The 13,651-nt window shown below is 44.4% G+C and overlaps 1 protein-coding gene across 3 annotated transcripts in view; it reads right to left on the reverse strand.

The window, feature by feature from the left end:
* The window catches only part of KMO (kynurenine 3-monooxygenase), a 1,041,428-nt gene that overhangs the window by 685,730 nt on the left and 342,047 nt on the right, over window positions 1-13,651 (reverse strand). For all 3 annotated transcript variants that reach the window (XM_073673271.1, XM_073673270.1, XM_073673272.1), the window contains one exon: window positions 3,100-3,189. In XM_073673271.1, the coding sequence (XP_073529372.1) occupies window positions 3,100-3,189 (90 nt within the window). The remainder of the gene's footprint in view (window positions 1-3,099; window positions 3,190-13,651) is intronic.

Below are 13,651 nucleotides of genomic sequence, written 5' to 3' on the forward strand. Positions count from 1 at the left end.
CCGAAGAATAACGTCATCTAATCACTTATACTGCACGAGGAAAGGCGTAAAAATTAATTCTAGGGTTAGGGTTAGGGTTGTGCTAGGGTTAGGGTTGTGCTAGGGTTAGGGTTGTGCTAGGGTTAGGGTTGTGCTAGGGTTAGGGTTGTGCTAGGGTTAGGGTTGTGCTAGGGTTAGGGTTGTGCTAGGGTTAGGGTTGTGCTAGGGTTAGGGTTGTGTCAGGGTTAGGGTTGTGTCAGGGTTAGGGTTGTGTCAGGGTTGTGCTAGGGTTGTGCTAGGGTTAGGGTGGGGCTAGGGTTAGGGTTGGGCTAGGGTTAGGGTTGGGCTAGGGTTAGGGTTGGGCTAGGGTTAGGGTTGGGCTAAAGTTATGGTTAGGGTTGGGCTAGGGTTGGGGTTACGGGTGTGTTGGGGCTGGGATTTTTTCAAAAGTAAAGAAAAAAAAATAGCGACGACATGGCGACTAGTGTTGAGCGCCAAGTGTTCGCTACTTGAGTTTGCATCAGGTGCTTGGGTATGCACCGAGTATCGCAGGTGCTCGAGTGACATGCTCGAGTCTCCTCCCCATATGTTTTGCAGCTGTTATACAGAGAAAAAACCTTGCGGGGATTTCCTGCCATGCATGAGCAATCCCCGCATGATTTTTTTTGGGTGTGTAACAACCGTGAAACATGCGGGCAGGGACTCAAGCATGCACTTGAGCGCCCGCGATACTTGGTGCATACCTGAGTACCCGATGCAAACTCAAGTAGCGAACACTTGCCCTCAAGACTAATGACAACTTATTCAATATGTTGACCTAATATCAAATTCTGTGTCGTATCTCTTGGTACAAAATATTCACTATACCCCTTGGTAAAATGCTTGAGGGGTGTAGTTTCTAAAATGGTGTCACTTGTGGGGGGTTTCCACTGTAAAGGCGTATCAGGGGCTCTCCAAACGCAACATGACATCTGCTAATTATTCAAGCAAATTTTACATTCAAAAAGTCAAATGGCGCTCCTTCCCTTCCGAACCCTGCCGTGCGCCCAAATAGTGGTTTTCCCCCACATATGGGGTATGGGCTCACTCAGGAGAAATTGCACAACAAATTGCATTGTGCAATTTCTCCAGTTACCCTTACGAAAATGCAAAATTGGAGGTTGAAAAACATTTTTGTAGGAAAACTGTGAAAATGTTATTTTTATGGCTCAATGTTATAAACTTCCAGGAAGCACCTGGGGTTTCAAGGTGCTCACTATTCATCTAAATAAGTTCCCTGAGGGGTCTAGTTTCCAAAATGGTGTCACTTGTGGGGGGTTTCCACTGTTTAGGCCCATCAGGAACTCCCCAAACACAACATGGCGTCCACTAATTATTCAAGCAAAGTTTACATTCAGAAAGTCAAATGGCACTCCTTCCCTTCCGAACCCTGCCATGCGCAAAAACAATGGTTTTCCCCCACATATGAGGTATTGGCATGCTCAGGAGGAAATGCACAACAAATTTTGGGTCCATTTTTTATTGATACTCTTGCGAAAATAAAAAAATTGGGGTCTAAAGTAAAATTTTTGCAAAAAAAGTTAAATGTTCATTTTTTTCTTCCACATTCCCAAAATTTCTGTGAAGCTCCTGAAAGGTTAATAAACTTCTTGAATGTGGTTTTGAGCACCTTGAGGGGCGCAATTTTTAGAATGGTGTCACTTTTGTTTTTTTTCTGTCATAAAGGCCCCTCAAAGTAACTTCAAATGTGATGTGGTCCCAAAAAACATGGTTTTGTAAATTTTGTTGGAAAAATGAGAAATCGCTGGTCAACTTTGAACCCTTATAACTTCGTAACAAAAAAAAATTGGGGTTCCAAAATTGTGCTGATGTAAATTAGACCTGTGGTAAATTTTATTTATTAACTATTTTGTGTGACATATCTCTCTGATTTAAGGGCATGAAAATTAAAATTTTTAAAATTGCAAAATTTTCAAACTTTTCGCCAAATTTCTCATTTTTCCACAAATAAACTCCAGTCTTATCAAATTTTACCACTATAATGAAGTACAATATGTCCCAAAAAAACATATCCGTGGGATCCGGTAAAGCGTTTGAGAGTTATTACCTCATAAAGTGACAGTGGTCAGAATTGTAAAAATTAACCTGGTCATTAACGTGCAAACAACCCTCGGGGGCAAAGGGGTTAATAATGGGAACAACAAAGCATAGCCAGCTGAGAGCCTGCTAGCAATAGTGAGGGCAGACTGCTGGCCCTTTAACAACAGTAAGGGCCGCCTGATGGCCCTATAAAAATAGGCTTTGTGACTTTCAGAGTCCCTCCTTCATAAATGAAACAGGATGTGTCTGATCGTGTCTCACACCACATGGGCAGATAAGGTAGTAAAATGTTAAAATTATATTTACAGGTAAATGTATTTTTCACAGTTGAAAGCAATGCCAAAGTGCAAAAACGCATTAAAAAAGCTGTGTGTGAACATAGCCCAGGGTGTGGAGGAGCATTTTTATTTTTGGTTACTTATTTTGCCTTATATACAAGTCATTGCCCTGGAAGGGATGTTCCTTAACATTTTTCCCAGGAAAATCCATTTTGGTTTCGTTTTTGTATGTTTTATTGTGAGCCCGTAAAAGTGGCGTAATACTGTGACAACATTGTTCACAGCAGTGACCTGGGAGTCAGAGATGCTTCCAGGGGTTTTCCCCATGCTGTTCCCATGTCATTTCAGCACTGTTCCCATCGATTTCAACAATTTTTAGGCCCTCTGCAGACAGCCGGGGGGAGCCGCCTGAAAAATGCTCAAGTTTCCCATAGACTTACATTGGGCTTGTTGCTCGGGTCAAGCACCCGAGTATTCCAATTTGCTTGACCCGAGCATTGAGTACCCGAGCATTTTAGTGCTCGCTCATCACTAGTTATAATATAATTAATCTGGAAGGGGGCGAGTACATTTTTGCAGCATTTGATAAGCTTGTAGAATAAATTTTTTTTATCAAATATCTGCAAGTGTTTGTCTTTTAATACATAGTCCATAATAAAGTCCATTTACATAATTAATATAGTTTTGATTACAACTGATTAATGGAAATTAAAAAAAAAAAAATTAGAAAACATAGTAATACCTGGTCACGTTTGCCATAGGGTATAGAATACTTTGTACCATTAACTGGGTGAATCATCCTTGCATACATTGGAATGCCTTTGGTCACAATCTACGAATTGAAAGAAATAATAATATAATTAATTAAATCTTCTTCAAAATCTGGATACAACCACAGGACAATGCTTTATCTACTGTGTACCAGTCGTTTCCGATGACTTTTTAGAATAAGCAATAATGTATGTGTTCATGAGGAATAACACTATTTTTGTCCATTACTACATTCGTGCACTAGATTTTTAGTAGTGTTCCCCTCTGCAGACTTTATCTCTAATTTTCAGTTGTCCTAGCTAGTGGATGGAAACTAGCTGTTATGATATCTCCCATAAATAATAATCCCACAGACATGGGAGATTCCTGTTATTCTGTGACAGCAGTACTGAGTCATTGGCAATGCATGAAGTGTTGATTTGAACAAGATAATTTTTAGCTTTTACTGAATTATGAGGTCAGGATGCAGGTGAAGGAGAAGAGGCTTATAATCAATTGTGTACCATTAATAGCGGCAGACCACATGACCACAAGTACCCATATTTCAGTCTGTAGCCAAATCAGGCACCGCCTCCTTCCCGCTTCTAATCACAATTTCAACAGTAGATGGCTTCCGATTTCACCATTCAGCCTGTATATCTGAGTCTCAGCCCAGCAGGAATGATGACATCTATAGATTATGCCTACTGAATGGAGCCTCAGTCCTCAAGCTGTACAGAGAGGAGCAGTGTATTGTGGGAATGGGGATAGGTGACTATCTTTTATTTTTTTATTTGATCACTCAGTACAGTGGGGGTTATCAGTGTATTTGGGGGAGCTACGGAGGTATCAATGTGTTGTAGAGACCGTGGTGCCATCATAATGTTTGGGATACTGTGGTGGCCCTCATGCTATGTGGAATAGTATAGGGCATAGTACTCTGGGGGTCAATATATTGTGTGGGACCATCATACTGTTTGAGGGTAGGCTTAGCGTCATACTTTGGGGGCACTGTGGGGTCAACTTGTGCATGTGGGGAGTACTATGTATGAATGCACTGTGAAGGTTTCATACTGTGTGAGGGATCATTGCAGGTAATGAACAAGAACACCAAGGGGCTTCAATAAGGGCAAATTTAGTATGTAAGTGCCGAAATACATATGCCTCTCCTTGTCGTTAAAAGTTAGAGGTACCCAACTCTTCTTTGACTGAACCTAATCGCCATGACCCCATCTACTCTGTTAAATATATTTTTGGGAGGTAGAGGGAACCAAATTAAGACTTTTGCTATGAGGCCACATGATGTCTATGTACTTCCCTGCTCAGTGACAGACTCAAACACTGGTGCCAAGGGCTTATGACTGAGTAATATTGACTCTGGGGGCCCACTGTTCATTTACATGCAAATATTACATTAACCTCATTCACAAATTTGACTATGCTTCTTTATAATAATAAATTGGGTAGTTTGTTAATGAATGATGAGATTCTGGCGTTGTCTGTATATAGCCAATTAAGTGTATTGTGCCAGCTTCTGTTCAAATATAGGGAGTGGGATCCCATTTAAGCCCAGGGGCCCACTGGGGGATTCACCTGCTCCCCTCTGGGCCAGTCCAAGCCTGCATCTGCTCATAATTTTTAGAAAGTTTGTTGAAATTATTTTTTTTAAATATTCACAATCCTGACAACATAAATGTGTGTGCCCTCACTGCTAACTTAAACAGTTTTTTTCTAAGTAACTAGTGTAAATACTAAGTACATAGTAACATTGTAAGGTTGAAAATTGACATAAATTATTCTGCTTCACTGTATTATTTTTCTAATCAAATGGAGAAAATTTCCTTTGAGACACCAAACATGGAAATTGAAATTTGAAATAATTTCTGTATCAGCAACCTATTTCCAGTACTCTAGTTTTGATATTCGAATTCGCCATGTTTGCTGATTTTTCCTTAAAGATTTATTTTTGTGGTGAATCGCATAATTAAACACCCTGTGATTGCCTGGAAAACATTTTTACCACAATCTCCTGGAGTCTATTAAACCCATTTTGAGTTCTGCAATGCAAACACAGGCTTTCAATATCCAAGTGACTTCAATCTATCTGGCTAGGGTAAAATGTATGTTTATTTAGCCCCACACAGCAGTTTAACCCCTTCAGTCCCAATGACGGGGATAATCCGTCATGGCAGCATGTCAGTTCACACACCATGACGGGTTATCCCTGTCATGACTTTGAACTGTCACTGCGTGTTGATCACGCAGTGACAATTCATTGCCTACAGCTGTCACAGACAGCTGAGCGGCAGGGGAAGCGGAGCAGGGACCTGTGCCAATCTGACTGACTGATCACTGCAGGAGAGGCTTAAATATCAGCGTCTCCTGCCCGATCAGTACCGGAGCTCAGCGCTGCCAGTGGCTGAGCTCCGGCACTAAAAAGCCAGGAGTGGTGTGAGCGGCGCCCCTGGCTGTTAACTCCCTGAGCGTTCAGGAGGCAGGCAGAGGGATGGGAGCTCCCTCTGCCTTCAGATTTGCGCCCCCCTGGGTCATCATGACGACTCCCAGGTCACCAAGCTACAGAAAGAATCTGAGACCATGCTCACAGCATGGTCTCAGGAGCTTTCACTATAGGTATAATGTACTGCAATGCAAGTGCATTGCAATACATTATAGCTGTGGAAAAAGTGAATAAAGTGAAAATCCCATAGTGGGACTAAGTAAAAAAAATTCAGAATAAAGCGATGCAAAGATAATTTTTCCTATCGCCACGACGGCACCCACAGAGAGAGGATCCGCCCACAGAGAGAGGATCCGCCCAAAGGGACAGGAAACCTACAGATAAAAAGGGGCAGTCCCCCTCGCCTCCTCAGTTGGTTTCCTGTTCCTACGGGAACCTGCAGCATGGCTTCCTCTTGGGCTGAGAGAGCTGATGTCCCTATAGATTTAATGTGTAAGGCAGCAACCTGGGCCTCACCTTCCACCTTTTTCAGACACTATCATCTTGATTTGTCTTCTTCCTCGGACCTTGAATTTGGGAGATCAGTACTCAATAATGTGGTTCCTCCCAGGTGATGGTCTCTAAAAGTCTCTCAGTGGATGCTGTCATGGCGATAGGAAAATCCAAGATTACTTACCTGTAATCGTATTTTACAGAGACCATGACTGCACCCACTCACTTCCCCCCCGTTATTATTTACTCACCGATTTCTGCATTTAGAAAAGGTGTTTGTTTGCTTTTTCACACTTATGGTGATAGTGTTCTGATATACTAGTTAGGATTAGAGATGAGCGTTGTTCTACTCGAACTGTTCGCCAATTTCAAATTCGAGCTGTTTTGGGCGGTGTTCGAGCCATTCAGCGAACACGAACAATTTGAGAAAAATTCGGCTGTTCGAGGTTATGTTCGATAACTGTTCGTGCACCAAAATCATAACTGGATTTTTTCTCAGTAATGATGAAAATTAATGTTAATACGCAGTTTGAGTGTACAGCGGGGCGGGGGGAGGGGCAGGGGATGGATCTCTGCAGGAACAATGAAGATCTCCATTTTTTTTTCTCTTTCCCGCATTTACAGTGGGGAGGTGCAATCTGTCAGCCTATCAGCAGCGCACACACGGAGCGAAGTGCTTTTTTTCACACAAGCAAGGGCATGTGTCATTGGCAGTGTATGTCACATGTCCTTGCCCTATAAGACCAAGCCATTTTCCCCGTCGCCACCATTTTCTCACTGCTGCAGCTGCGTGTTAGACGGCACCGCTGTTGCTGTGTGCGCTATACCTTGTTAATTTCAAGACAAATTTTCGCACAAATCTACAGATAGCTTGGGAGTATGGAATAGTTGTGATTGCAGTCCTTTTAAGGACTAGGTTACAGCATTTCCTACGACTTTTATCAGGCAGGTCTGTGCTCTTAAATAGATAGATTGTGGGAGTAAAGACTAATTGTAATTGGAGTCCTTTTCAGGACTAGGTTACATCAGTTCCTATCAGTTTTTGCCAAGCAGGTCTGTGCCAGTGCTGTGCAAGTTTTTTTCACAGCATTTGGCTGAATCTAGCAAAGCTAATCCTTTTTGGCCTATTGCAGAGTGTGTTAGTCAGTGGAGTAGCCTATCTGTGTTACAAGATATACCACCTGTGTATAGAATACCAATTTTTTTACTGCACCTAGTGAAGTAAAATCTTTTGGGCATAGCATCATTATATTAGTCCATCTATACTGACCTCCATCAGGTTGCAAATTGAATATAATTTTTTTCTGCATCTAGCTCTGAAAAAATATTGGGCTTCTAGCTGTGTGTGGGACTTGTTCTATTAATCCATCTATACAGACCTCCATCAGGTTGCAAACTGAATATATTTTTTTCTGCATCTACCTCTGAAAAAATATTGGGCTTCTAGCTGTGTGTGGGACTTGTTCTATTAATCCATCTATACAGACCTCCATCAGGTTGCAAACTGAATATATTTTTTTCTGCATCTACCTCTGAAAAAATATTGGGCTTCTAGCTGTGTGTGGGACTTGTTCTATTAATCCATCTATACTGACCTCCATCAGGTTGCAAACTGAATATATTTTTTTCTGCATCTACCTCTGAAAAAATATTGGGCTTCTAGCTGTGTGTGGGACTTGTTGTATTAGTCCATCTATACTGACCTCCATCAGGTTGCAAACTGAATATATTTTTTTCTGCATCTACCTCTGAAAAAATATTGGGCTTCTAGCTGTGTGTGGGACTTGTTGTATTAGTCCATCTATACTGACCTCCATCAGGTTGCAAACTGAATATATTTTTTTCTGCATCTACCTCTGAAAAAATATTGGGCTTCTAGCTGTGTGTGGGACTTGTTCTATTAATCCATCTATACAGACCTCCATCAGGTTGCAAATTGAATATAATTTTTTTCTGCATCTAACCCAGCCAATAGTTTTGGCCTAATACCACAGTTTGGCCACTCAGCTCTGCTCGGTTCCCATCCATTGTTTGTTTGTGCAAACAACTCCAGAGTTGTGAATTAGTTAACCACCAAAATGAGTGGAAAAAGGCCTGCTGCTGGTGGAAAGGGGAATAGGCGTGTTGGGAAGGGGAAAAAAGGTTGTGTCCGTGGGGTAGGTGTTAAAGCAACAGTAACATCTGCAGAAGAAAGACCATCTTACAGCCAAACTAAAATGTCTACTTCTTTTAGCGGACAATGTGATAAGATCCCTTTCTTACGGCCACGCCAATCACTACAAATTCCAGATGAGGCACAAAAACAGCAGGTGCTTCAACGGATATCAAGTGCTCCTTTAAGTGGGCTCTCCTCCACATCAACTTCAACATCACAAATACTCCAGTCCTCAAAGGTGTCACCCCAATCGCACTTGCTTCCTCACAGCTCCCAAATCTCCAGCTGCCCGTCTGAGTATGAGGTAGAACAGATGGTTGATTCTGCAGAGCTGTTTACTCATACTATAGCCTGGGAATCAGAGGTCGACTCCAGCGCTTCTGTGAATCCAGATGAGGAAATGATCTGCACTGATGCCCAGAATCTTTATGAGTCGGATCCAGGACCAGACGCAGAAGGTTCTGACCATAATGTAGACCCTCATTCCCAAACTGTAACTCCTGTTGGTGGAGACAATGAGGAAGACGATGATAAGACTCAAATACCTGATTGGAGCGACAACTTTAGTTTTTTGTCAGGGCAGGAACAGGTTGGCTCTGAGGACGACGGGTGTGATAACGCACAGGGTGATGATGATGAGGTTGGAGATCCCACTTACTGTCAACCCACAGTCAGCCAAGAGATGAGGTCAGCAGAGGAGGTGGAGGAAGATGCTAGTGACGACGAGGTCAGGTTGCGCCTTCCTGGACAGAGACGTAGTACTGGAAGCACGTCAACAACTGCATCCTCAAACACAACTCTGCCTCTCACCACAAGTCGTGGTGGCTCTTCAGGTCGCATGGGTGCTAAGCCTTGCATAGCCTGGGCATTTTTTCAGATCGATAAAGATGACCCAACTCGTGTTATCTGTAACATTTGTCAGCAAAAGCTAAGTAGAGGCCAAAAAATACATAGTTTGAGTACTTCATGCATGAACCGGCACATGGACATGAAGCATAAGTTGCAGTGGGAAGCTCAGTGTGCTACAATGCGGCCTAGCCGGCCGGGCCAACCACCGTCTGCCATATCTTGTGCATCCGCGGCCTCTTCATCCTCTGTGACTGGGGGGACAGCAGTAACACCTGTTTTGGGGCGCAGACCTGCCACCTCTTTACCCGCAACAGCCAGCGTGATTGGCAGATCATCATTTTCTTTGGAGGTGGTAACACCAGCTGGTGTTGAGCGCTGTCCGACATCGATAGCACCACCTTTGGATCAAGGCAACCTAACATGTCCGCCTGCATCTTCCTCACAGACCGGCAGTTTGCCGGGGACACCCTTATCAACCCCGTCTAAGCACAATAGCCAGCCCTCGGTCCCTCAGATGTGGACAAGTAAAAGACCATTTCCTCCTAGCCATGAGAAAGCTAAGAGGTTGAATTTCACCATCTGCAAGCTCTTGGCTACAGAAATGCTGCCTTTCCGCCTGGTGGACACAGAGGATTTTCGAGACCTTATGTCCGTCGCAGTGCCCCAGTACCAGATGCCCAGTCGGCACTACTTCTCAAAGAAAGGTGTGCCTGCGCTCCACCAGCATGTCGCACACAACATCACCGCTTCTTTGAGAAACTCTGTGTGTGACAGGGTGCATTTCACCAGAGACACTTGGACGAGTAGGCATGGACAGGGGCGTTACATGTCGCTGACTGGGCACTGGGTAACTATGGTGACAGTAGGACAAGGGGCTGCTGTCCAAGTCTTGCCGTCCCCACGAGTTGTGCGTCAATCCTCTTTATGTCAAAGTTCCTCCACTGCTTCTGCCTCCTCAACCTCCTCTCGGTCTTCCACCTGCACCCAAAGCCTGTCTGGTCATGCCACAAGCTTTCTAACTGCGCAGAAGGGATCCTGCACACCTCCTTACTATGCTGGCAGTAGGGCTCAACGTCATCAGGCGGTTTTTACATTGAAATGTCTGGGAAATGTGAGTCACACAGCTGAGGAGTTGTGGTCAGCTCTGGAGAACCAATTTCATGAATGGTTGTCTCCACTGGACCTGAAACCAGGGAAGGCCGTGTGCGACAATGCTGCAAACCTGGGTGCGGCCCTTCGCCGGGGCAATGTCACACACGTGCCTTGTATGGCTCACGTGTTGAACCTGGTTGTCCAGCAATTTTTAGCCCACTATCCCAGACTAGATGGCCTTCTGCAGAGGGCACGGTCGCTGTGTGCTCACTTCCGCCGTTCGCATCCCGCAGCTCAGTGACTTACATCTCTACAGAAGTCGTTGGGCCTGCCACTTCACCGGCTAAAATGCGATGTGCCTACCCGGTGGAATTCAACTCTGCACATGTTGCAGCGACTGTGGCAGCACCGACAAGCCCTGGTGCAATACGTTCTGACGTATAGCCTGGGCCAACGAGATCCAGAGGTGGGGAAAATCACGCTGGAGGAGTGGTCTCAGATCAGGGACCTATGCACCCTTCTGCACAGTTTTGAAATGGCGACGAAGATGTTTAGTGCTGACGATGCCATTATCAGCATGACTATTCCGGTGATTTACATGCTGGAGCACATGTTAAACAGAATTCGGAGTCAAGTGGTGGCACAAGAGGAGGTGGAGGAAGTAGAGGAGGAGGAGTTGTATGCGGAAGGGCTAACATCTGCAAGGTCCAGACGGTCGGCAGCACCAAGGCGGCAGGCATGTGAGGGTGGGGGAGATGGTTTTACCAGGGCGCATGGTAGCAGCCAAACTAGTGAGGAAGGTGCAGGAGCCCAGGAAGAAGTGGAGGACGAACTGATGGAAGACTCATCAGATGAGGGAGACCTTGATCACATTTCTGTTGTGCGAGGTTGGGGGGAGAGGACAGAGGAAGGAAGCATGATTGTTACCTCGCCACCAACACAACAGGGACTTGGTGCTCCTGGATGCGCAACACACATGAGTGCCTTCTTGCTGCACTACCTGCAACATGACCCTCGAATTGTGAGAATTAGAAATAATCCTGACTACTGGGTTGCCACACTGTTAGATCCCCGGTACAAAAGTAAATTTGCAGAAATTATTCCTGCCATAGAAAGGGATGCACGCATGCAGGAGTATCAGCAGAGACTGTTGCAGAATCTTACATGTGCTTTTCCACAAAATACCAGTGGTGCACGTAGTGAATCTCACAGTTCCAACTTGCAAACCGTGGGACCGTCAAGTGTTCAGCACTCAAACCGTAACAGAACCACAGTATCTGCTGGTAACATCAATTTTGCGGAATCATTTCACCACTTTTTTAGCCCATCCTTTGCAAGGCCACAGGAGACAAGAAGTCTGACACATAGTCAACGCCTAGAGACGATGGTACAGGAGTATCTCCAAGTAAACATTGAAGCCACGACTGTGTCACTGGACCCTTGCTCTTTTTGGGCTTCCAATCTGGATAAATGGCCGGAGCTAGCCACTTACGCCTTGGAGATCTTGTCATGCCCCGCAGCCAGCGTTCTGTCTGAACGTGTGTTCAGCGCTGCTGGTGGTGTGCTGACAGATAAGCGCACGCGGCTCTCCACTGATAATGTAGACGGACTCACGTTCATAAAGATGAACAAATCATGGATCCGAAACGACTTTTCTACCCCTGTGTCATCCTGGGGAGAGTAAAAGCTTGATGATTGGTTAAAATCACCCTACCAACCGTTTTAAGCTTTCAAATTACTAATCATGTTTATCTGTATCTTGGCTGGAAAATAATTTGGGCTTTGTAGCAGTGTGCAGCACTGATCCTATTAGGCCATCTATACTAAAGCTTCACCAGATTTAAAATTAATAATAATTTTTAGCTGCATCTAGCCCGGAAAATAATTTTGGGGCTCCGAGATGCGCAAGACACATAAGTGCCTTCTTGCTGCACTACCTGCAGCATGACCCTCATATTGTCAGAATTCGAAGTAATCATGACTACTGGGTTGCCACACTCTTAGATCCCCCAAACTTTTCGATCAACCTTTTCATTTTAATAAAGACCAAAAAAATGGTCATTTTTGAAATTCTAAGCATTAGCAGGTTGTTAGAAACTGAAATCAAACAGTTTTCAACTCAAAACTTTATTCTAGGTGATGTTACATTTTCACATAGGACCCCTTGTTCGAAAGGAGCTTCTGAACTCTCTCGTCCATTGAATTTGTCAGGTTTTGGATGGTTTCTGCTTCAATTGTTTTGCATGAGGACAGAATACCCTCCCAGAGCTGTTGCTTAGATGTGAACTGCCTCCCGCCATCATAGACACTCCTTTTAATGATGCTCCAAAGGTTCTGAATGGGGTAGAGGTCAGGGGAGCATGGGGGTCACACCATAAGTTTGTCCCCTTTTATGCCCATATCAGCCAGAGATGCAGATGTTTTATGTGCAGCATGAGATGGTGCATTATCATGCAGAAAAATGATCTTGCTGTGAAATACACGGTTCTTCTTCTTGAACCATGGCAGGAAGTGCTGTTTGAGAAAATCCACATACATTATGGAGTTCATCTTTAGCGCCTTCAGGGATCCTAAAGGGGCCGACAATCTCTCTCCCCATGATTCCAGCCCAAAACATTACTCCACCTCCTCCTTGTTGGCGCTGTAGCCGTGTTTGCGTGGGGTGTCCATCAACCAGCCATCCTCCACTCCATCCATCTGGACAATCGAGCGCTGCACGGCACTCATCCGTGAACAAAACAGTTTTGAAATCAGTCTTCATGTAATGTTTGGCCCACTGGAGCCGTTTCTGCTTGTGTGAAGTGGATAGAGGAGGTCGACAGGATGGCGTATGCACAGCTGCAAACCTCTGAAGGACCCTGCATCTTGTTGTTCGGGGGACGTTGGAGGCACAAGCAGCTTCAAAAACTTGTCTGCTGCTATGACAAGGCTTTTTTGCCGCTGCTCTTTCAACCTGACGTAATTTCCTGTAGGAAAGAGTCCTCAATTTGCCCTTATCAGCACGCACACGTGTGTACTGTGAATCAGCTACATACTTCTTGATTGCCAAGACACTTCATCCTGATCATCGCACAATGTTGATTGTAGTCATGCCTTGACCTAAACACTCCACAATTTGTTGCTTCTCAGCAGCCGACACATCCTTTTTCTTTCCCATTTTGGCAGAAAATGTAGGCTGCTTAATAATGTGAGACAGCCTTCTTAAGTAGTCTTGCCTTTCATTGGACACACCTGCCAAACTAATTAGCACAGGTGTCTGCAATTGCTTACAGTGATATAAAGAGCCCTGACACACATCACCATCAATGAGTTTAACTGACAAACAAAAATTCTTCCCTTATCACTCCTAAACACTTTTTGCATAATAATTTGGAACACAGTGTACATGTGCTTTTCCACAAAACACCAGTGGTTCACGTAGTGAATCTCACAGTTCCAACTTGCCAACCGTGGTCTGTATGGAGTTGTTCAATAAAGGGCCCAAAATTAAGATAACAT

Source organism: Phyllobates terribilis, unplaced genomic scaffold (assembly GCF_046119375.1).
Source record: "Phyllobates terribilis strain yellow unplaced genomic scaffold, ASM4611937v1 Scaffold_3__8_contigs__length_932513732, whole genome shotgun sequence".
Taxonomy (NCBI): Eukaryota; Metazoa; Chordata; class Amphibia; order Anura; family Dendrobatidae; genus Phyllobates; species Phyllobates terribilis.